The sequence below is a fragment of the Electrophorus electricus genome, chromosome 8, assembly GCF_041902795.1.
Source record: "Electrophorus electricus isolate QZ-2024a chromosome 8, ASM4190279v1, whole genome shotgun sequence".
Taxonomy (NCBI): domain Eukaryota; kingdom Metazoa; phylum Chordata; class Actinopteri; order Gymnotiformes; family Gymnotidae; genus Electrophorus; species Electrophorus electricus.
Genome location: NC_137504.1, coordinates 2358710 through 2383164, shown reverse-complemented (window position 1 = coordinate 2383164; position 24455 = coordinate 2358710). Strand labels below are relative to the sequence as shown.

The 24455-nt window shown below is 47.9% G+C and overlaps 1 protein-coding gene and 1 long non-coding RNA gene across 8 annotated transcripts in view; one reads left to right on the top strand and one right to left on the bottom strand.

Moving 5' to 3' along the window:
* ptpn13 (protein tyrosine phosphatase non-receptor type 13) overlaps nucleotides 1–14574 on the bottom strand; it is a 49112-nt gene extending 34538 nt beyond the window's left edge. For 2 of the 5 annotated variants that reach the window (XM_081718911.1, XM_081718913.1), the window contains exons 1-5: nucleotides 14124–14568; nucleotides 7336–7455; nucleotides 2207–2373; nucleotides 1196–1261; nucleotides 798–983 (exon numbers count right to left, since the gene is read on the bottom strand). In XM_081718911.1, the coding sequence (XP_081575037.1) occupies nucleotides 798–983; nucleotides 1196–1261; nucleotides 2207–2373; nucleotides 7336–7450 (534 nt within the window). In that variant the 5' untranslated portion in view covers nucleotides 7451–7455; nucleotides 14124–14568. Of the gene's footprint in view, nucleotides 1–797; nucleotides 984–1195; nucleotides 1262–2206; nucleotides 2374–7335; nucleotides 7456–14123 lie in introns of all 5 variants that reach the window. The other 3 variants (XR_014124817.1, XM_081718912.1, XM_035526888.2) reach the window with 3 other exon arrangements.
* A 63-nt stretch (nucleotides 14575–14637) lies between these two features.
* On the top strand, nucleotides 14638–18441 carry LOC145658935 (uncharacterized). Of its 3 annotated transcripts, none has more exons than XR_014124819.1 (3): nucleotides 14638–14815; nucleotides 16346–16445; nucleotides 18091–18441. It is a non-coding gene; the product is annotated as an uncharacterized LOC145658935 (long non-coding RNA). The 3 variants fall into 3 exon arrangements; XR_014124820.1 differs by having other exon boundaries at nucleotides 16315–16445; XR_014124818.1 differs by having other exon boundaries at nucleotides 16312–16445.
* Nucleotides 18442–24455: the final 6014 nt, after the last annotated feature.

Genomic DNA, 24455 nt, shown 5'->3' with positions numbered 1-24455 from the left:
GAGGTGATGCTGCGCGTGTCGGGCGGGACATCGCCACGCTGCAGCTGTGTGGCTCACACAGCAGGGAAAAGTGGCCCCAGCTGGAAGCTTCTGTCTGTTCTGAGCCACAGGTTCATGATTTGTATGACATACTGGATCAGACTTTGCATGTGTGGTTCTGAAAGCCGACGTGCATCCATTTCACTGTCCGAACCATCAGGCTGGACTTCATGGGAATTTTTACGACGTCCCAGCCCCATGCCGGCTGACACCGTGACGTTCCTCAGAATGATCACAGACACCGCCTTTTTTATTCAGTCTTCAGGTGCAATGAGGTCATAGCTCCTCCCTTTTTGGTGCAATATGTCCAAAATATTCAATATGTAAAAACACGTTTGACAACATTATAACCCAATGAGAAGTTTTCGCTTGAAAAAAAACAAAGGATTTAATTTTGCACATTAATGAGTGACTCGTGTACCACCTGACGCTAGAATAAACGAGAACAATCCACTCTGCCTTCCTCTGTCACTCAGCACCTGGTACACAGACCTTTATGTACTGCACTGAGGTCACAGCTCACTTTAGGAGAAACCAGGAGAATATTTAACACAAGACACTGAGACACAGATCTTTCTTTGTCTCAAGGTTGTCCAAGGGTGAGAAATCTCATACAGGCATGTCACTCCGGCTAGAACAGATCAAAGTCCCGATCTTCCAGTAGCTCCGCATAACGATGGAGAGGGAGGAAGGAAAGAAAGAAAGATGGAAAAGAAGAATGAAGAAGTGAAAAAGAGATGAAGAGGAAGAGGGCACACCTGAGAGAGGCTGCCAAGGACCAGGCGCACCAGCCGGCGGACGTAGGCGAAGGCGGGGTCGCAGGTGGAGTTGCGGATGTGTGTGCTGCAGGCGTCCAGAAGGGAGCGGGTGGAGAGGCGCGTTAGGGTGGAGTCGTCACACAGCTTTAGCAGAATGCTGTTTACGTGCTCACTCAGCTCCATGGGCTGACACACACACACACACACATACATTATTATCCAAAATATATTAATAGTCCTTCCTGTTCCAGGGAACATGCTGTCCAAAACACTGTCCAGCTCAGAGTTACTCCACCAAGAGTTTCTCAAACCTAAACTGCAAACCCTTCACAACTATTCTGACCAACCCATCGGAACACCCAGGTGGTCCGGCGGGCGTGGTGTCGGCGGGACCTCACCTGGCACTGCGGAATCTCGTAGTCCGCGCCCCAGAACAGTGTCATTCCAAGAGAGTACATGTGCATCTGGAGGTCAAAGGGCAAAAGACACAACCGATAATGATGCTGGTAATGATTAACTAGCAGCCACAGTGTCTGAGGTCAAGGTCAGCGGGAAGGTTGAATTAAAGGGACGAGGGAGAGGAGAAAAAGGTAGACAGGAAGTGAAACAGAGCGGTTTTAACTGACTGAATGAGTGTGCTGGATGACCCCAACTGTGCGTTTACACGTGCACATTCACCATCCTGGCGCGCTAGACCAGAGGAGGGATTCCGACTTGGGCTTTGAACGAGTGTGTGCTGGAAAACCCGCTGCCAGACATTTCAAACAGGCAGTCAAAGTTGAAACAAAGGGTATTAAAAAAAACAGGCATGTAAACGGAGACTGGATTGTGATGATACCGGAAAAAAGGAAGATCACATGCACAGATACTTCCATGCTGGCAATTAAACAGCGTTTGATAGGAAGGAGAACTGTGTGTGCGCGCATGTGTGTGTGTGTGTGTATATACACGTGTGTCGACACACCCACACCTCTAACATGTTCCCCCTTATTCCGAAGCATGATCTTGCACACTCCAGAGAGAGAGCGAGAGAGAGAGAGAGTCATTTCTCTCTCTCTGGCAGAAAGAGTAACTTGAGGTTTGCCAAAGAATGCAGAAGACTCCTGGATTGCTCTAAGAGACCAGAAGCTAATGCTCCAACACACTGGCAAAACGTCATGGAGACAAACTTTTACAAATTTATAAAAGATGAGAAACAGAAATATTTAAAAAAACAAATGTGGTTGCGGAGGTTCAGTTTAACATTTTGGGGCGTTGCCCCATCAGTTGGGTAACTTCACTTGCACAGTGCACAAGTTCAGAATCAGACCATCCTGTAACTCAACATGAACTCAACAGAAGGTCGTGTCTCGGGCTCTCCCTGGTCCCTACTGAAAGGCGTTTCTCGGGGTCTCCTACGCTCCTTGTACCTTCTCTATGTCGGAGAGCGAGGACAGAGCCAGTCCCTCCAGCATTTCCGGGGCGGTGAACGCACGCAGGTCCTGCTGAGTCACGTTCTCGTCCGTGAAGGAGACGTTTCCGGAAGGCATTAGGAGCAGGGACCACGGTGAGATGATGAAGCCCAGGGCAGAGGGGTCTGCAGGGAAGACAACAAGCAAACAAATAAACAAACAAAAAGTAAACAGCTGGAAAGAAAAGGAAGGGAATGAGGTAGACGGTGACAACCTGGAGGACAGTCTTGTTTACGTAACTAAACAAACCAGCACACACACACACACACACACACACACACACTCACACAATCATACTGTGAAAACATGCTATACGCCAAAGTGAGCAATACATGACCTAATCAATGACTGTGTGTCACACACACACACAAAAAGGAGAAAGATAACATCGCGTTTACTGTTCCAGAAGGTCGAAGGCATTTTTCCTTTAAACACATGGAAACTGCCACCCATACTGAGCACCACACCAGAGAAAACCCTCACCCTCTCACAACCAAAAAAATTTGATTTTTACTTCCAAAATTTCTCTCTGGGGTAAGAATAAGTTTCATAACTGCTTTTCTCTTAACAAACCAGGAAAGGAAAGCCTGAATTCTCAAGGTTGAAATTCACTCTGCTCCGTTTTAATGTGCTGGAATTCAACAAGTAAACATGCGTTTCCTGTGGTGTCCTGGTGGCCACAGCAGCGCTGTTCTGTAGAAACCTGATCTCAGCGTGCTCGTCCCAACGGTCCGAACCCCACACACCAACCACTCAGAACACAGAGGTCCGGACCGTGCTCCTAGCACACAAAAGGTCCGGACCGTGCTCCTAGCACACAGAGGGGATCTGGTGCATCCTTCTGAAGTGAATTAGCATCTACAACACTGCTCATATCTTAGAGCTTAGCTGTAGAGTCAACGTGCCAGTCGGTCTTAGAGAGAGAGAGAGAGAGAGAGAGAGAGAGAGAGAGAGAGAAAATGAATCAGAGCACAGCAGTCATAACCCCCATCACTCCAAGCCCCACAGAGAGCGCAACAGAACTGTTTTGTCGTTTAACAGGAAAAACTAAAGAAATTGGGCTGTGCATCAGGGCTGGACACACAGTGCTCTGCAGCGCAGGCCGACAACCCGACGCAACCCTCTCAACCAGGACCAGGCGCTACCGAAGTCCTCGGTTACCTGGTCAGGTGTCAGAGCTAAACTCTCAGGTCAGCTTTGGGGTGTGAAAAGGGTGAGAAGATGAAGATGACGTTTGTGGTGTTGCGTCATCATCTGCATGCAGGTTATGTCCTCAATACACTTTGTGGCGGTGGAGAAAGAAATAGGGATCTTAGAGATCTGGAACTGGGGTCATTTTGTAAACATTTCCCTGGAACAATAACATGGATGTTCTCAGTTTGCCAGAGCTTCACTTTGAGATCAGCTGTTTTGTATGAAACAATGGAGAGTAGAGAAAAACACTGAAATCCTGCCCCCCCCACCCCCCATTAACTCATCTGGGGGGGGGGGGGGGGGTTATCTTAGTGTCTGCTTAATGCTGGTCCCATAGACATGGCACAAAAAAGACATGACTCTTCTGTATACTCTGAACCTCACAAAGGATTTTGCCTGCCAGACTTGGGCAGCCATGACTAATCGAGGCCAGATAAGGCGTGCGCCTCTCCTGCGACAAATAGCAAACCAGCTACATCGTCAGCTTCTTCACCTTCACCCCTGGAATGGAGGGTGACGGATTCTGGGTCACGACCCCTCTAGCTGTGAGAAGCACGTTCTTAGCGCCTCCTCCGAAGAGACGAGGGGCCAGCCTCTCTCAGAGATCGGCCGGTCGGTAGTCCAGAAAGGTTGGCACCGGTCTGGACAGCGCCAGCAACCTGGTGGGCCCGAGTGTCAAAGAGGGCTTTGTCTGCAGGGTCGGCACACTCATCCCCAGCCTTCATCAGCGGAGAGAGGGCGGGCCGGGTCGGCCCGGCAGACAGACATGGGCCTGTTCCTACGCTTCTGAGCATCAACCACCCACGGACGCCATTTTTGGAAAAGGGGCACACTGGCGTCACGGGGGGGGGGGGGGGGGGGGGTGTGTTGCACACACAGTAAGCTCATCACCATTAGGGTGATTTAAATGAAGCGGGCATTTACTGCACAAAGCGAACCGAGGGGTCGTGCGGAATGTGGTGAGACACACCGAGACGACAGCAGAACCATGAGGGGGTGATAAAAGAGTTAACTCGCTAGACTGCTCCGTTCCAAAATAAAGTCAGGCGCTTTCTTAAGATCAAAGTTAACAAGCGCCTTCTCTGGCAGACACCCACCCTCCCCCGGTCTCCCACACGTTCAAGAAAAGGCCGCAGACAAGGGACCCGGTACTTGAACCAAGATTTTTTTAAAACAAAATAAATAAACAAACCATGTTATTAGTAACAGTGAAGTCAAACAGAGGTGAATGTTGCACCAAAACAAGTAAAGGGAGGTTTGAAAGTGAAATCCGTGCTGTGGCTGACAGCGTCCGGGGAGGGTGGCGGAATTGTAACCGCCATGTTCATCGGCGGCGCTCACAGAGGACTCCAATGTGTCCGAAACAGGAGAGATACGCATGTTCCCTGATTCCGTGGGTCGAGAGGGGACGCTGAGCAAGCAAACCCTATCCAACAGGCTCCGGAACGTTCTCTCCCATTCTTACTGGTGACTCATCCATTTTCTTTTTTCCTGGAACATTCCGAGACCGACTGGCAACACTATGATGTTTGGGTTTATTGAGGAATGCTGGGAATGAAAGAACGAATGGAAAATATGCCCATGTTCCACGATGAAGCTGCAGGCATTTCCCCCGGCACACAATTGGCGTGTTCAATAACACATCAATCCCGTTACGTGTCCGTGATCAAGCCCTCCATTCTTCAAGCAACAAGACGTGCTTTTTCCTCAGTACAGACCGGCCATTGACTGCTCCAGATAAAAAGAACAGGAAGGGAATTTTTGCCGTGGTGTTCCTGCCGGATCCGCGGTCTGTTTCTGTGCTGGCTGCCATGACGTGTGCACACGGTCCAAACATTTCAAGTCTAAAGCACCATGGTTCGCGCCTCATTCCGACGACTCCAAACGGTGGAACACCTCAGGGACTGAACTGTTCTGAAGCGATGTCATTTTAATGCTATTTCTGCAACTTTGAGCCTTCAAATGAGTATGAATCACTTAATTACTGTGTGTGTGTGTGTGTGTGCGCGCGTGTAAGAGGGCGTATACATGCACATAGGAACCAGCTTTTGAACAGCTTTGTACATATCAGCAATTCCAGTGAAGGATGACAAATGTCTGAACCACTTATTGTGAGAAAGAGAATTACATTTCCATAAAGAATAACCTGGCCTATACAATCAAAGCAGCGAGCATTCTGGGAAATAGTTATAGACACGCACAAGACAAGAAAAGAGGTGAAAATAACAGCCAAGTGATTGAACGTCCCAGCGAGAACCACTGGAGCAACTGGGAGGAAACGGAACGTGCATCATCCGACCCAGACACGGCCTTCAAAACTCAGCGTGAGGGCGGGAGGGGACTTACGGGGGAGACCTCAGAGAGACCAACCGGCACCCTGAAGGAGTCACGGTGTTCAGAGACAGACTGAAGTGAAGCAGCTCTGGTCAGTAATAGCAGGAAGTCTACAGACAGCAAACCTGTACCGGAGGGTGGCTAGACAGAGACCAGTAAAGAAGAAAAACAACATCGAGGCCAACATCTGACCCAGCGAAAGCGCGAGGTTTAAGGTTTTGTAGTCAGATGACATAAAAATGGAGATTTGCGGCCAAAATTCAAAAACACTGATGTAGAGAAAACAGCATCAGTGCAGTATGGGAAGGGTGGCACCATGGTGAGGGGATGATTGCAGCAGGTATGGGGGCATCTGTTTCAGACCGTCATGGACGGATGGTGAAAAGCTCGGAGACACGGCCCAGCAACGTGCCTCAGTCTGGTAGCGAACTGGAGCCCGGGAGAGAGTGCCCCTTTTAGCAGGGGAGAGAGAGAGAGAGAGAGAGGACGACAACAGAGAGGAATGTTTACAAATGAAAATCGAAGCCAAGGTGATGTCTGTCCAGCACTCTCAGTGCTCCCAGCGGTGAACGGTTCACCAACACCGGCACTTCACCTATAAAAGCAACATTCCACGCAGGTCACCTGGCAACATAAAAAAAAATGAACCACGCAGAGGCTGGATGTGGAGAAACTCCGGTTCTGGGTTGGTGACTCATCCCAGTCAGAGCGAGACCATATTCGAACTTCTGTTAACCCTTTATGTTCCAGCCTGCTACAGACTTCATTCTAGGAACTCTGCTCCTTCCGTGTCTTTGCTTCCGGGTTGTCCATCACCCCTCCTGTTCCGCTCCAGGAGTGGGCACAGATGGCTCTTCCTGAGTGATGGACCCGTTGGTTGGTTCTCCCACTAGCATGGCCGAGTGTGGAATACCAGTGCTCCTCTCCTGGGAAGCTGTATCTGTTCTGTTCATTAAAAATCGGTGCGTTGTTGCTTGCTGTTTTGAGTCAATTATAAGGGATTATCTTGTCTTTGTAAATCTTTGTGGCACAAAGACAAGATGATCCTAACGTCCTATTATCCGTGGTGCGACATGTCAAACGAGTCCGAGTTCAGTTTGAGCCAAAACACCAAGCTGCGTGTTGGTGGTTCAGCCATGTGCATGAGGTCACGTTGCCCAGCATGGCATTTCCAAAGCAAGCAAGAGGTCGATGGTCCGGAATGATCAGAACAGCAGGGAAGGTTACAGCAAAACCTCAGAGGAAGCAGGGAGTGATGAGGGACAGTTAACCAGAGACTTCATGACCTCTCTTCAGTGACTCAGAAAAGCGCAATTCTGGGAAACGTCACAGAGCAGCAATGTTCACAAAGAACACACAAAGAAAAAATGTTTTAAATTCCACAGACAATCTCTCTTATGAATTCCAGCTGAGCTCACATTTCCTTAGCTATGGATCTGAATTTCAAACAAGTTATTTTTTACTTTTAAAAAGTTACATTCTACAGATACGTTTGTCATGTGCTGTAATGCAGCCATCAAGGGAACGGGCCAATCAGCAGCCTGCGTGCAGCGGCTCACCTCTGCGCATGAGCTCGTGTAGCGTCTCGGCACTCTGGTTCAGCATGGCCCAGACTTCCTCTTCCTGCAGGGGACCTCCACGCACCTGCAGTGCCTCGGCCAGAGATACGTGCATGGTGCCTGCGAACCACACACAGACACAGACACACACACACACACACACAGACACAAGTTACACAAGCAAAATGTAGGAGTTCCTCACAAGAAGGGGCGATCTCCCAGGAAAGGCTGCAGAAACCAGAAAGCATCTGGTTTTTTTTTTTTTTAGTACAATAACATGGTTGTAATACAGGACACGCTTCTCTGAACCCGCGTACTGCACAGCACGCACCTCCTGTCTTTAGAGACAAACTCCATGTCTACTGACCACATGCTCACAGGATTCATTAGCATCACACAGACAGCAGGCCGTATAAATCTGTTTATAAAGCTAAAGTGAAAGTAAATAAATGCTGAGAAGGGGCGGAGGACATCTCTGTGGGGCCCCGCATCTAACACACGACAGTGTGACTATTAATCTGAAACCGCGGGTCGAGCCTGGCTCCGTTAAACCACGTACTTGCTCCCCAAGCCCGCTTTGGCTAGTTAGTTCTGCCATTGTGGCATCACCACACAGCCTGCTGGGAGCCGGGCCATTGCCATTCCCCTTCTCAGTACCTCATTCAGCACACACACACACACACACACACACACACACACACACACACACACACACACACACCGCAGGTGCTTACATCTGCAGGCAGCTCCCAAGTGCTGCGATGCAGGCAGTGCATAGGAGGCCCTGAATCTACGAGATTACACACGACCAGGCAGGGGAAGAAAAAACCAAACCAAACCACTCACTCTCTTTACCCCTCCCTCTCCTCCCTTCTTTCATTCCTGGCCTTTCATCTCTCCCTCCCTCCTTCTCCCAGGCCCCGCCCCCTCTACCCCCATCTTTCGTGTTCCAGTAAGCGGTGACGGAAGGTGATTGCGTTTCCTACACCCCTTGTTACTCCGGCAGATCTGCACGATGGAACGTCGGGCCTCTCCCCCTTCCTCCGCCATGGTGAGGAGGTCCTGCTCATTCCCACTGCCCCATCACGGGGCCGATCGTGTCATGGAGGTGTTGAGCCCAGTTACCCAACACAGCCAAGAGCCTTACAACCATCAACTGTGCTGGCAAAATGTCTGTAGGGTCAGAACCCATTTGCAGTTTGCTCAGGGGTGACAAACACCCAAACTCAGTGAATTTTAGACTGACGCGTCAGAACACACATTCCTGGTGTGGTGTTGGAGGATAGCTCTCCGTTTGCTGTAGTTCTGGAGCAGGAGTATAGAGACCCACTTCTCTGTCGAGGGAGGGGTGTGTGTGTGCGCGTCTGTGTGTGCGTGTGTGGTGCAGTCTGGTTGAAAAGATATTCCTACAGGGCTCAGCTGGGTGGGGGGTGGTTTTAACAATGGATAAGGTTAGGGTCAGAGATTGGTCACAGTCTCGGGGGGCGGGGGCAATACACACAACAATAATCCTTAAGTGTGATCGTTAGCCAGACTCGTGTTGGTCCGTAAGGTAACTTTCCTGGACTCAGGAAACATAATCCTTAAAAAGGAATTAGCCTTCCTCCGGCAGGCGACAGAGCCAGCACACGCTAACTCCTCCGGCAGATGATCCAAGTACTTTCTGCTTTTCCCAGGAATGCCATGGATAGCAGCCCTCTCAAACAAACCTTTCCATTCTCACACAAGCCTTTGGTGCACACACACACATACACACACACCCTATAAACTTTAAGCGACGTGCTCCGAGTGATTAAAAACAATCCATTTCTGACAGAAGATCACCGAGCAGCAGAGAGGTCGTCTGACTTTCTGCTAATGTTAATATGTGGTTGGTGCTGTTAAAATCGTTTGTAATTCTAAAAACAGACCAGTAAGCAGAGACGAAAAAAATTTTTTGGGTGTGTGACTGCCAGGAACCGCAGAGCAAGCCTGCTATCCAACAGCTTCTTCCAGCAAATCTCCTCATCTCTCTCTCTCTCGAGCACAGCTGGGCCTGATCAGCTGACCTTCCACTGACACATCACACCTTTAACACTCAGGCGAGATGCCCTCCGTTCAACCCGCAACTCCTCCCACACAACAGGGCTGTGCTGGGGGTCTGTAGCTCCAGGGATGGACATGGTAGGAAAGACAGTGGCACTGATAGCCCCGAGGCCTACGCACTACACCATCAGAGAAGGTTGTGGGTTCAAGTCCTTACTCAGCCACGGAGCCACTTTTGGGTCCCTGATCGAGGCCCTTAACCCTCTCAGCTCCAGGAGTGCGGTACAGCGGCTGACCCTGTGTGACCCTGCGCCCTGAGGCGCTGGGATATGAGAGTTTGGTTTACTTGTACTTGTACTGAGCCATGACAAATTTAATCTTAAACGCTCAGAGAAAGAAATACAGACGTCAGTATTTGCAAACTGCTTATGAATTGTTCTCGCCAATATTGAGATTCTCAAACTACATTATACACAACCCCATTAATCATGATCACAATACTGGCTTTTCAGATGCCACAACATGCAAATCTCTCTCGAATAACTCAACTGTATTCTTTGCGTCATGCTGACTTTCTGAAAATCTCAGACAGGTTTTTGTAGGTTTGTTCTGACAGATCACATGATCCAAAGAACCTAAATAACTTTGGCTAAAATAGAACAGATAAGCTTTAACCTTTAAAGAGATTTGGATACAACGAAAAGCACATCACTGCTACAATATGTAGCAATACAGAACACGACCTCGCGGGCAACCTACGACGCAACCTGCTGAAGGCACACTCGCTGGAGGCCTGACTGGGTAACATCATCTACGGTAAGTGAAGTGCAGCCTGGCCATCTCCTCCCCCTCTCCCCTCCTGGAGGCTCAGGGCCAGCAGTCCCTCAAGGTTGACTGAGTATGTCTGAGTAACCAGTATGTAGGTTACAAAATAAAGAAGCATGACACCACACCAAACGTCTGGCAGCATTCTTCAGACGCAGCGCCGGCCCACCACCGCGCGGATCAGCGCCGCGCTTGTAACACCACACCTGACCGACGTCCTCGGCGGCTTAAACAGTTCGAGTGTATTAGCACAGGAAGTCCTCAATGTTCAAAGCCAGAGACCCCCGGAGTCAAAGTGGGAGTGATACAATAGCACATTTTTCTCTGAGTCACGTTTCTGACTTCTGACCCATCATGAGTCATCTGTCTGCTATAGAGGAGTTCGTCACTCTTCATCACGAGCACTGCGCGAGTGTGGGTCCGTCTCACACGTTCCTCCACCGTCTCCTACGCGTTTCTCTCCCCTCCACTCATACACACCTCCTCCTCACCCGCGCTCTCTCTCTCATTTCACTCATTCCCCCCTCAGCTACATGTTTCAAAGTTTTGCTTTCATTTATCGTTATCAAGTTCACAGATCAGCTGTGATTTTTAAAGGACTCACTGAGGTTAGTCACCGCAGCATGTCAGACGTCGTCTGACGATGACAAACAGGACTATGAGGGCACAGAGAGGTCATGCAAACAGGTCGCTCAGCATGGTTGAACTGGTGTCACCCACCTCTGAATTCACTGGTTCATGTGCAATAACCAGAGAGCTGTGGTTAACACACCAGTTTCTCTCTCCATCCACTGCCTTTTGTTCCAACATCCTTATGCTCAGTATTCATTTTTTCTCCCTCCCTCCCTCCAGAGAGAGAGAGAGAGGAAGGCCAGAGTCTGCTAACACCAGCCATGTGTCACACCTCAGGATTAGGGGCCTCTTCAAAACACCATGCAGAATAGCCACACTACTGCTGGTTTTTTAGAGATTACTGCAAGCAGTGGGAGTGAAGCTTCTCTTTCAAGGATGTTTGCCTAACCGCTGAAACGGTGATGCTCTTATGCCGTAAAGTAACTGGTGGTGTTTCCTCAGCTAAGCACTGAACTCCTCACTCAACTTTTCACATCTGATAACATTTGGTATGTCTTAATGGCATGGGTGTAAAAAGTAGATTTTTCATTCTAAGTAGCAATCCTACTTTACAGTGTTATTCCAAATCACAACCACTGGACTGAATGTTTGTTTAAGGGTTTGTAAATGTAAGTGAGCCAGTCTGCACTGTTCAGTGTTCTGTTCTGTTCTGACCTTGAATGTGCTGTGTGTCTCACAGAACAGAGCACCCCAGGACCCGGTCGACACCCCAGGACGCGACCCGGGAACGGACCCAGGAACCCGGTCGACACAGGGCTGTGGTGGTGGTGGTGATGATGATGCTACATGCAGCTAAACACCATCAACTTTCAAAACAAAGGCTAACAAAACCAGAAAGGTTGCAGCTGGCTGCATAAGTTTCCCCTGCTGCCTGTTGCGCACCAGGCCACCCACCCGCCCTCGCGGTCCGCCACGAAGGTGAGCCGCTCAGAACGCTCCCTCGCTGGGACGTGTTCAGCCAAGCTGCGGAGTGAACTGGGCGGGAAGCAGGAGTGAAACAGACATCTACCTAGAGTCGGACGCTGCTCACTCCGGTGGAACAGGGATGGCATTTCCTTCGTGGGCACATAATACTGGCAGCAGAGTGTGGGCAGTGGAAGGCTCCATTCAGGAAGACTGGCACACTTTTCCCTTGTTTGTCTGAGACGGTAAAATCACGCAGTTCCACGTTAACTGCAGAAGCAGACGCAACGCAAAACATTTTTCTTTTCCTCAAAGACCACGTCAAATTCCGTACGCAAACTTGAAACAAGTTCATCTTACCGAATTTAAAAGCAGCGATTAAGGGAAGAGTCCCTGAGCCCACACGGCTCCTGCGCCTACCCGAGCAGCGTTTCCCTACCTGCTAGTTCCAACGTGTAAAAGGCCTTTACGTAACAAGTCCAAAAACCCAGGTGTGTACGTCACTAATGGCGCTCGCAGAACTAACAAGGGGGAAAGTTGTTGCTAAACTGCTGGTCTGGAGCATCATGGCCTTCCACTGGGGACACTGACCATGGCGTGGGACTCATCTCGCTGAAAATCACAGTCTGTCTAAAGCTGTTCTTCCATACTGACTTAGCAAAGATCAACACACAAAGAAAGACACAGGGCTGGGTGTAGCTTCCCCCCCTTCACAAAGTGTTTGACTTCACTTGACTGCTTATTAACACGCCCTCCACGAGTTTAAAATGGGCGTGTCACAACACTTCGATTTGCAGCGCAGTGGCATCCGGATCAGGAAACCTCAGCGCTCACGTTCATTCGCGCTGGCTTGCCAGGTCTTTTTCTGGAACATCCTGAAGTCTAATTTGGAAGTGATGGGTTTTGCTAATGTTTAACTGGTTTGGAATGACCATTAAGCTCTGACCATTACTACACACCAAGTTGTTAAAACTGGGCGAGACTACGAGGTTATGAAAGATATCACTTCATGGCATGTGTGGAATTGTGCACAGTGACCAGTAAAGAAAGGTCACAGAACGGTCACAGGTGTCCGTGACCTTGATGGATGCCTTACTAAGCTAGTGGTCAGTGTGTGAGCCTTCCAGCTACATCCTTTTTAAAAAAGGTGCAATGTTCCTGTAACAAGCACTTAGGTTCTCTTTTTTTTTTTTTTTTTTTTTACTTCACACATTTCGATTTACTCTGAACTTTCAAACACATCTTACTCTTACCGTTAAGTTTGAAAATTTAGAGCTTAGAGAGGAGCTCACAAGCCTTGAAAATCTTCCAACACGACCAATGCCAGCCTGGGAACATCAAACACAAACACCAGAAACGAGAAGTTCAGTTCAACACTAAACTGGGACAGAACGAGTCAAGAGCAAAAGGCAAAGGGTTATTGGCCTTAAAGATGTCTGGGATAGTGGGCCAACTTATCCAAACCAGCCAAAGCACAAAACCCCTAAATGAGTATAACAGACTGCAAATGAAGGCTATACTGGAAATAACTGCACAGGCTGGGTGTGCATGCAGCAATCTCGCGCTCGAGTCGGTCTGGGTCTGCATGCAGTGAACCCATTCTGATACAGCACGCCACATGCACGAGACTTAAGAATCGTCCGTAGTTCATATTCTCTGATTTTAAAAACAGAAAAAAAAGTAGTAACTTGGATTTTAAGTAAATGAGAAACGAATCTTCCAATTTCGTGTGATTATAAACTAGGTCGCACTACAAGTTAGTCGTCAAATAACCTTATAATTAACGCACGAGCACGCGGAGCCTGGGCGCACCCTCTGCGTGGAAATTGGTGACGAGTGATTGGCATTAAAAATGAAGCAAACCAGTCAAACAAACTGAGTGTTTGGACACAGAGCAACCAGCCCACATTCCTTAGCCTCGCATAAATAGGCGGCGCAGGCGTGGACGCGCCAACTTCACCTCAAATAAATAAATACGAATAAAAAGAAAGACTGTGCAACACACTCGGTGTTAACTACACGCAGGAGTCCAGCAGCACCAAATAACACACGAGTTCAACTGGGATTCATATCTGGAGTTGTTGTGGGGCTAGTTTGCATGTTTAGTGCACTAAAGCTACAAACATCACGCCGAGAGCGCGCTCTCTCTCTCAGGGACTGGGCGCTGCACGACTACTGGGAATAAAACTCAGCAGAACTGGACCGTGGGCTGTTAGCTGGGACAAACACGCGGGACATCCCCTAATTGGAAGAAATCTTGTCCTTGAGTCAGATTACCCTGGACATTTCACTTCACGTTACGTTACGTTTAACGGGTCCGCCATAGCGTGTGAAATGTTCAACACACACACACGTTGTCTCGAACAGCATCTTAAACCGTACAAACACAAAGGCAAACTTACTGGTTGATAAAGCAGCCGGTTAGTAACAGGTTTGAAGAAGCAGTCCCTCCAGAGCTCCCAGCCTCACATCCACAGCTCTGGACTGGAAGGTTTGTCTCGCCAGTGCACGGCCGAGCACAGCCTTCTCTCGTCAAATCAACGCGGCTCCTCGGTTTCCTTCTTACTTATCGCGCCGACTTACAGCTCAGTTATGCATCCAAATGACTTTTATTAACCGTTTCCCACACCCCCCCCCAAAAAAAAAAAAACCCCACAAACAAGCGTAAAAGTGCAGAGCGTTTACGCCGAGGGTAGTGTCCGTCTTCCCTCCGCGTCCTGCTGGTCGTGGCTCAGCGCGCAGGGAGTAACCAGACACCTCACTGCCTGCGCTCATTGGTTACCCTGCGCGCAAGGCAGGACCCGTCACGCGAGCCGCACGAGGCGTCTCTATAGAAACCCTCGACTGAGAGGAAAATACCACGAAAAGTTGTTATAGTTGGTGCTGTCCACCGTGGGCTTCTTTTTTAAACCACCCCCTCCCCCTCCCCCTCCCCCTCTGGAGCTTCGTGTGCTTGGAAAACAAACCGTGCGCATCTACACAGCCGTGGAAGTCCCTCCGCGTGCCCAAATGTTTACGCCGCGAGCTCTTCAACTCTCCATAGCATGCCTTTAATCGGACGGGGAGGCCTATCAGTCATCCAGCGCGTGCATCGGTAAGCGTGTGCATGTGACGGATGTTATGTGAGGTCGGGACGTTAGAAAAGTCGCATGTCACGTAGACCCAGACTAAGGTATCCAACGCCTGGATTCCACTGCCACCCCCTGGAAATTGCCCCTCCTGACAGCCTTCTTTCACACTAGATGCAGCCTCTCTTTACTGACCCTTGGAGTCTGTGCAGGAGTGGTCCGGTACATCAGAGGTCATGTTTTTACAGCCCACGTCTGTAGGGTGTCTGCTCACTTCATTTGGCAGGAATGAGTCATTTGTGTAGGTCACCAAATCAAAAGATTTCCAAATCTACATTTTGATTTGTGCATAAGACAAAGTGTTGCGATGTCTCAAACAACAGCCCCGGTTGTCTTCACCCCGGTGCTTCACGTCTGTGCTGAGGTGGAAGCAAAGAATCCACAGAAACAGCATATCGGCCGTGTGTGTGTGACTAACTGAGGAAAAATGGAGGTTTTGGCCACAAATGGCAGGGTAGGAGGATTTAAATGTCACACCAGGCCTGCTTCTGGTTCTCGGTCTCGGTCTCTCTCTCTCTCTCTCTCCCTCTCTCTATTTTAAGCCAGACCACAGCATTTTTGCTGTCAGCTCCACGGTTCCCAAACTTTAAGGAGGACGAGATGATTAATAAGAAGAAGATAAAGTGAAAAGAATTAAAAGCCAATTACAGGACAACATTTACTCTAGAGTGCCTTTCACAGAAAATGTCAGAATTACTTAAAATAGGCCAATGCTTCATTAAGGATACTAGAAAACACTGTGGTGTTTGTATACTAGTTAGAAAACACTGTGGTATCTGTACTAGTTAGAAACAGAGTGTTTGTATACTAGTTAGAAAACACTGGTGTTTGCAAACTAGTTAGAAAACAGTGCTTGTATACTAGTTAGAAAACACAGTGGTGTTTGTATAGTAGTTAGAAAAGGCTGTGGTGTTTGTATACTAGTTAGAAAACAGTGGTGTTTGTACACTAGATAGACAGCGCTGTGGTGTTTGTATACTAGTTAGAAAACACAGTGGTGTTTGTATCATTCAGCCTCTTGTCTGCTACATACTGTCTGGTTACTTTTCCCATCAGGATTTTGGTCTTCTGAGTAGCCTCACCAAAAAAAAAAAAAAAAAAAAGATGTCAGTGTGATTTCTTTATTGGGTCAAAAGACTAAAACTGAGCAGAACCACAAGAGTGAATCTACATAGAGGTGTGTGTGTGTGTTGGCTAACAGTGCTTCCCAACAGAGAATATGCCGGTTGGTACCTTGGGGGAGGTGCACAGCATATGCTTGGATACTGGCATAGAACATTAAAAAGCTCCACAGAGGGCGGGGGTGGGTGGGAGTTAGGGATTAGGGAGGGAGTAGGAGGAGCTAGGAGGGGAAGTAGGAGGAGTTAGGACAGGAGTGGGCAGAGCAGGTGTAGGAAGCAAGGAGGAGGAGAGTGGGAGGAGACTGGTGGATATGGTAATTGTTAGATTTGGCTTTGCACAGGAGGAAGCTGAACATAACCCCACCCGTCCTCCAGGTCCCAGCTGAACATAACCCCACCCGTCCTCGAGGTCTCAGCTGCCCTAGCTCCTCTTTAAGTCTCTACCCAACACCACCACCTTTACCTCCACATCCAGGTAAGAACTCTGCACATCCACGGCCCTGTAGGTCTTTTATGTGGTGGGTTGAGTTTCAGAGAGCATCACACACACTGTGCTGCACCAGAGTTTTAAGAAGCGCCTAAAGGTTATGTAAAATGTAAAATACTGGATCTTCTTCTGTGATTAATTGTACATATAATAATATCATATTTCTGAAAGGGAAAGAGTTTGCCTTCTCGGTACCAGCCATCAGGATTTGAGTCAAGCCACACGTCCCTGTTGGACTCAGGAAACAATTGAGCTCTTAATGTTTCCTTCCTCGGTGACTTACGGCATTTCCATTTATAGCTCGCGTCTCGCCCTCTAGTGGACTCGATACGTTACTACACAATTGTGAAACATCCTCCGTACGAAAGAGGGCCCTATCTACGCAGATAACAGGATTGTTCCTTTTTAGTAGCCGTAATTCATCATCTGACAAACAAACATATCTAACAAATCTGTGTCCCTAGGAACCGAAAACCTTGATCTACCAGATGAGTTAATAGGACACTGTGATGAGGTTTGTGTGTGTTTATCATACGTTGTCTTGGTTCTGGTGACCCTCTGTGTCCTGTATGTGCCCCGTATGCTAAATAATGCAGCTGGAGTGAATTCTGAGAGTGACCCACCTTTGCTAAAAGTTTGGCACACTCACCCAGTTCTTCGGCTCTTGCTGACAGATGCTTGTGGAGTCCTAACTTTGTCTGACACCCTTTTCACATAAAGCTTCAGCTTCACTGATGGTCTCTGTAACGGGGTGAAGACAGCAGATGTGGTCTGGTTAGACCAGCCACTGTAAGTTAGAGCTGGTGGAGGCCAGAGCTGATCAACTGTACGCAATGCTTGTGACGGGCCAGTCTGCTCACCTACATGGTGACGCTCACTACTGTGACACTTTAAAAAGGTCCAGTTCTCTACTCCAGTAGAGTCTCTTAGGCCTAGTCCAGTTCTCTAGTCCAATAGGGTCTCCTAAGTTTAGTCCAGTTCTCTAGTCCACACTTACTTCCCTCTGTAGTGCTGTGCACTGGTCATGTGATCTCACCTTCCATGTGCAGACTGGTCATGTGATTGAGGACAAGGTTAATATTGGTTAAGGCAACAGCAATCCAGAGTTTACAGGTTTAAAATGAAAGTGTCACTGAGACAATAATATAGCCCCACCTGAGTTTAGTTTAGGGAGGCCTTGATGGCTGCCTGAGGTGTTGTGTCAGGGGTATTGGGAGAGGGAAATAATAGAGGCCTGGGGGTCTGTGGGTCTGGATGTGTGAAGCATTGATATTCACCCAGTGATCACTTTATTAGGTAGAAGCCTATAGCTGCACTACTTAGTTGCCATACATGCTACAGTTTGTCAAACAACCCACTCCAAGGAGCTCTCATGTACTCTGAAGCCAGTTGACTGACTGTACTGGAGTCTTGTGTCCTGTGTGCAGGTGTCTTGGCTGTTACGGGACTCTGTCAGGGGCGGCCTGACTGTGTCTAAAGGACCAGTCTTAGCTGGATGTTTTTAATATGCAATTATACTGAAAATGCACTGTTTATGCAAACACTTTAATGAATACGACATAAGTTTGTATATATGCGCATATTTACCTGTACACAAAATATCTAGATATTACCTGTCTCCGTTTAAAAACAGGTCATTCATTAAAGAGGACGCTGGGAACATGGCACAGTTGTGCAGAGAGAGTTTACTATCAGCCTGTTAAATCCTGAGGGCGTAGGACCGACTGGAAAAGGTCAGAGGAAACTAAACGGAGAATGTGAACGGTAGCTCCATCAAGCTCCATCCAGTGAAGCCATGAAAAGCACCATGGGAGGACGCAGAGTCCCTGGACTGGAGAACACACACCACAATCTCACATGGACATACGGCCACACGATGCCGGTGTCATAATAAAAATACAACCATTGTACCAGTTTTATCAGAGGTTTTCTTCAGAGCGATTCTCAAATAAAAATAATATAATAGCTTACAGTTCTATATGTATGTAGGTGTGTGTTTGTGGGTTGTTTTTGTGTGTGTATATGTATATAATATAGTGTGTGTGTGTGAGAAATCGAAATAAATACAAAATACAAAACTAATATATATATATATATGTTTTGTATTTTGTATTTATTTTATTTGTATTTATTTCGATTTCTCCGCTCCCCTGCAAACGCGGCTTCAGTAACAGAGTAGATAGGCCTATATCGGAGGAAGCGCATCTTAATAAACAAATAACAGAATGCGTCAGATCTCTATAATAATAAACAAATCTCTATAATAATAAACAAATAACCAAACGCTTCTCGGCCCGCGACTCGGTTCGACTGCGGAGCCGTTCAGGTGAACCGTACTCCGCCGTCCGCGAGCTCCGTGCGCGCGAGCTCGCCGCAATCCTCCGTCCGGGCGGCTTTCGGTTTTGACGTCATGTGCGCTCCCCGTGGTTGCCACAGCAACCCTTTTTTCCTTTTTCCCTCCTCCCTAACCCCCTTCCCCATCTCTCCGGCAGGCTCCACAATGGTCCAGGCAGCGTCGCGCGGCACGATGGTTGCACGGCGGTGAGCGGCCAGTGAATCCGCAGCGCGCTCCCGGCGTCGAGCCACCGGTTTGCTTTGATCGTCGTTGGTCTCTGCTCGTTCTCAACCGCCGTTTTTCCATGTAGCCCGACGGATCTTTTTAAAAAAATTTTTAAAAATCTGGAACAAGACGAGTCACCGGACTAGGCTGCTCGACTGGCACGGAATGGTAGGTCGCGCGCTGGGGACGCCGATGCGGAGGCGCGTGAAGGGTGGGGTGGGGAATATTGATCGCTGCGAAGGGGACGGAAGTCGTTGCGCGTTTTGAAGCAGAAGGACGGAGAAATTTACGGATCAATTACGGTCTGTTGGCGCGCGTGAAGACGCTCGACGGGCAGAGGATTCGTAGCCGTTTCCTCGAGCGTGCGACGCGTCTAACGGGGTGTAGTGTCTTCGCGCGATGGGCATTTGGGCTGTGGTGCGTGCATCAGTTCTCGTGCATCGAGCACAACACTGCACAGCGAAACATTCAGTCACGTACGCTCCCTGGACCGAGAGGTCGCGCGATTGCAGAGAGCGTGCCAGGAACAAAGATGTCAAACACGGGTTACGCTGCCGAGCTGTTTAATCGACGCAGTGCCATCTCGCGCTTGCACGTTTGCCACAGTTGCGATGTGCCGTCGCCCTGAGCGTGCCCGTTAGGAAAGCTCGAGCGGGCTACACTGCATTTGCCCCGGTGTGTGTGAGAAGTGTGTTACTCGCCAGCACCGCATCCTCGCCCGCTCGAGGCTCCCAATGCGACGCACCTGGCGTCTGCCGTCCCGTCTCTTTATTCCGCGAGCGTCACATGATTAAGATGGTTAGGAGAGCGGCACGCGGAACGCATATGCACAATTTCAGCTGCTTGGCGAGATCCACGCGACTTCTGCTGCTTTAGGTTGGAAACAACATACTCGTGTTGTAGATTTAATGTGTTATTGTTAAACAGCCAGTCCTGCTCACCTGGTCTGGTCCTATGGCAATAGGGGATACTGCTCTGTTAATGCGTTTAGTACATAACTGACCTGTATGTGAATGCAGAGTAAATACTGAAGCATTATGTTTGTTTGATAAAAAGACAGTGGCTTTTCTTGAAGAACAAGCTCGATGAATATTAATTTCACGCTTTGTCCTGAAACTGCTGTTTTGCTGATTTGGATCACTGTAAAAGAAACCGCAGCGGTTCCTGCTGGACACCTGCCTGACCTTAGCAATGGGGTAGCTCGAAGCCTCACCAGACACGTATGCGATAGACGAACCGCTACCGGCGAAGCACTTGACATTTGTTTTGGATAAAAGCGGTTCGGTGGAAGTCAAATTAAACCCCTGCCGTCCATATGCAGACTCCGCAAAGACGGGGTCGAACCAGAGCCTCATGCGATATTATGACGCGTCGAGATATATATATATATATATATATATATATATATATATATATATATATATATATATATATATATATATATATATATATATATACACACACACACACACACACACACACACACACACACACACACATACATACATACATACATATATACATACATCGGATGCAGCCTTTTAAGCCTACAAATGGACTATTCTCTTATTTTGTTTTAAGCTTGTCTATAACTGGCAGCGGGTCAATTGTCCTTAGGTCAAAGGTCACCGCCGCAGTTTAAGATCTGGAATGGGTGGCTCGAATGGCTCTTCATGAATTATTAAAGTGACAGTCTCGTAAAGGCGGTGCTTCTTAATGCACGTGGCTCCGGTTTATACGCAAACTGACCTCCGGCTCGAGGAACTAACCCTGTTTTCTTAGGCGAGCCGTTAATGGACCTCGACTTCATACTCCCAGACAACACCAGTTGCCTGTTAACGTCCCTGAACCCCCAACCCCCCTCGCCTACATCCACCACAAGGGGGGAACATACAATATTATAGTAGTATTGACTATATTCCTCCATTATGTAGTGGCATGCTTTAAAATGACCACCACTGCACTAGTTTTTTTTGGTTGCTTGGTAGTTGTGTTTTTTTAAAATAGTGAGACATTTAATTATTGCAACAGATGTAATTCCATATCTGGCAAATGGCGTTGGGCATTCTCTGTGATCAGGGAGAGAGAACCAAAACCATACTGTACTAGATAATAGTGTTAAAAAACACATTACAGCAGTATTGTATTTAAAAGCCTTTTGATATAGCTTTATGTGTATACGCACTCATAATTTAGCCATTCTCGTTGTATTAGGTCTTATTTATCCCAGTTTTATGATCATTTTAAAGAGGTTTATTATTGTTTGCATAATTTAGCATTAGTGGATTGTGGTGTCCAGTTGCGTTTGCTTTGTTTGTATTGTGTTTTTTACATTTTACAGCACTCTTATCCAGAGTGACTCATGTATATGTTGCGTATTTATCACGTATGACATTATATGTGCTCTGTGGGAATCAAACCCATGACTTCAGTATGAGCACAACCTTGCTCTACCTGTTTTAAACAGAATGGAAAGTGTTTTTCATTTTCATGGATTGCACAGTATTATTTTTAGCTCATATCACCCACCCTGCACTGATCATGTTTGGCTGAGATCTTGGGTGGTTGTCCTTAACCTCCTTAGTCCAACATGGAAATTCCATTGAATGCTTGCTGGTTGAGGGTCTTGCAGATTATGTCTTCCTCATAAAGAAGACATCATTAATTCTGTTTTTTTACCTTTTGCTTTAAAATGAGGCCTTAAATGAAAGAACTGTACACATAACAATGTTCAGCATACAAATGGCTAACGTTACCTCACTGCAGGATTTCAAAAAAGCCGAATCTCTTCAGCAAACTGGATAACTTAATCTTAAGGCCGGGGATCATCCAGTAAGAATGTTCCTTACTTCGTCTTGTGTAGGCAGATCTGGACTGTTAGAGTAGGTTATCTGGCTAGTAGAGAGCCCCAGCTTTGTGTGGTGTGTAAAGCAGTGCCCTGACTGGGGGCTTTAATAGTTGTAGGCACGGAACCTCTCATTCTAGAGAAAAATGAAGATTAGATGCTTGTTGCAGGTAACCACTGAATGTAAAGCGCTCCAGATCTGCTCCAGTGTTGTGGGATTTCAACGTGAAGCTAGTTTTCCATCTGCCATTACCTGTCTCCTGAAGACGTGTTTGGTGGGTCTTTTAGTCGGTGATATTGGCCATCATAATGCTAAATTATGTTCATCTAATAGAAACGTTGCTATTTCCCATCGCTTAGCATGAGCTACTGGACAGGTTACTGGCATTGTGAAAAGTGCAGTTGAAAGCCTATATGGCTGCGTCATGATCAAATTCTAACACATATATCTCAAATGCTGAGATGTGGGTCCTGAACACATGAATCACTGTGTTTCATTCGCTAGTGGAGTTTTCAGGACGTCCCATTTTTAATGTGGGAGTGTGTGTTGTTTGATTTAAGGAGGACGTGCAGGTCCTGCTCGGAAAGACACACGCATCATTCCAACTTTCTTCTGGACTTCCTCCTTTTCAGAAAAGCCATTTGTTTCTTATAGAAAACAAACAAATGGAATCTTGATCGTGGATCTACGTGGACGTGTTCTGGGCACTAGGTGAATCCCGCCTAACAGGCTGTTCATTGAAATATGGCTGATGCATTTTACTGGGAGCTAGTGGAATGTTGAGCAGATGGTGGTCAGAATCAGTGTCCGGAATTGTGAGCACTGCTGTGAGTGTGTTTGGGGTTTATTGGGACTGGTGTCCTGAATTGTGAGCACTGCTGTGAGTGTGTTTGGGGTTTATTGGGACTGGTGTCCTGAATTGTGAGCACTGCTGTGAGTGTGTTTGGGGTTTATTGGGACTGGTGTCCTGAATTGTGAGCACTGCTGTGAGTGTGTTTGGGGTTTATTGGGACTGGTGTCCTGAATTGTGAGCACTGCTGTGAGTGTGTTTGGGGTTTATTGGGACTGGTGTCCTGAATTGTGAGCACTGCTGTGAGTGTGTTTGGGGTTTATTGGGACTGGTGTCCTGAATTGTGAGCACTGCTGTGAGGGAGGTTTGGGTTTATTGGGACTGGTGTCCTGAATTGTGAGCACTGCTGTGAGGGAGGTTTGGGTTTATTGGGACTGGTGTCCTGAATTGTGAGCACTGCTGTGAGTGTGTTTGGGGTTTATTGGGACTGGTGTCCTGAATTGTGAGCACTGCTGTGAGTGTGTTTGGGGTTTATTGGGACTGGTGTCCTGAATTGTGAGCACTGCTGTGAGTGTGTTTTGGGTTTATTGGGACTGGTGTCCTGAATTGTGAGCACTGCTGTGAGGGAGGTTTGGGTTTATTGGGACTGGTGTCCTGAATTGTGAGCACTGCTGTGAGTGTGTTTGGGGTTTATTGGGACTGGTGTCCTGAATTGTGAGCACTGCTGTGAGTGTGTTTGGGGTTTATTGGGACTGGTGTCCTGAATTGTGAGCACTGCTGTGAGTGTGTTTGGGGTTTATTGGGACTGGTGTCCTGAATTGTGAGCACTGCTGTGAGTGTGTTTGGGGTTTATTGGGACTGGTGTCCTGAATTGTGAGCACTGCTGTGAGTGTGTTTGGGGTTTATTGGGACTGGTGTCCTGAATTGTGAGCACTGCTGTGAGTGTGTTTGGGGTTTATTGGGACTGGTGTCCTGAATTGTGAGCACTGCTGTGAGTGTGTTTTGGGTTTATTGGGACTGGTGTCCTGAATTGTGAGCACTGCTGTGAGGGAGGTTTGGGTTTACTGGGACTGGTGTCCTGAATTGTGAGCACTGCTGTGAGTGTGTTTGGGGTTTATTGGGACTGGTGTCCTGAATTGTGAGCACTGCTGTGAGTGTGTTGGGGTTTATTGGGACTGGTGTCCTGAATTGTGAGCACTGCTGTGAGTGTGTTTGGGGTTTATTGGGACTGGTGTCCTGAATTGTGAGCACTGCTGTGAGTGTGTTTGGGGTTTATTGGGACTGGTGTCCTGAATTGTGAGCACTGCTGTGAGTGTGTTTGGGGTTTATTGGGACTGGTGTCCTGAATTGTGAGCACTGCTGTGAGTGTGTTTTGGGTTTATTGGGACTGGTGTCCTGAATTGTGAGCACTGCTGTGAGTGTGTTTGGGGTTTACTGGGACTGGTGTCCTGAATTGTGAGCACTGCTGTGAGTGTGTTTGGGGTTTATTGGGACTGGTGTCCTGAATTGTGAGCACTGCTGTGAGTGTGTTTGGGGTTTATTGGGACTGGTGTCCTGAATTGTGAGCACTGCTGTGAGTGTGTTGGGGTTTATTGGGACTGGTGTCCTGAATTGTGAGCACTGCTGTGAGTGTGTTTGGGGTTTATTGGGACTGGTGTCCTGAATTGTGAGCACTGCTGTGAGTGTGTTTGGGGTTTATTGGGACTGGTGTCCTGAATTGTGAGCACTGCTGTGAGTGTGTTTTGGGTTTATTGGGACTGGTGTCCTGAATTGTGAGCACTGCTGTGAGTGTGTTTGGGGTT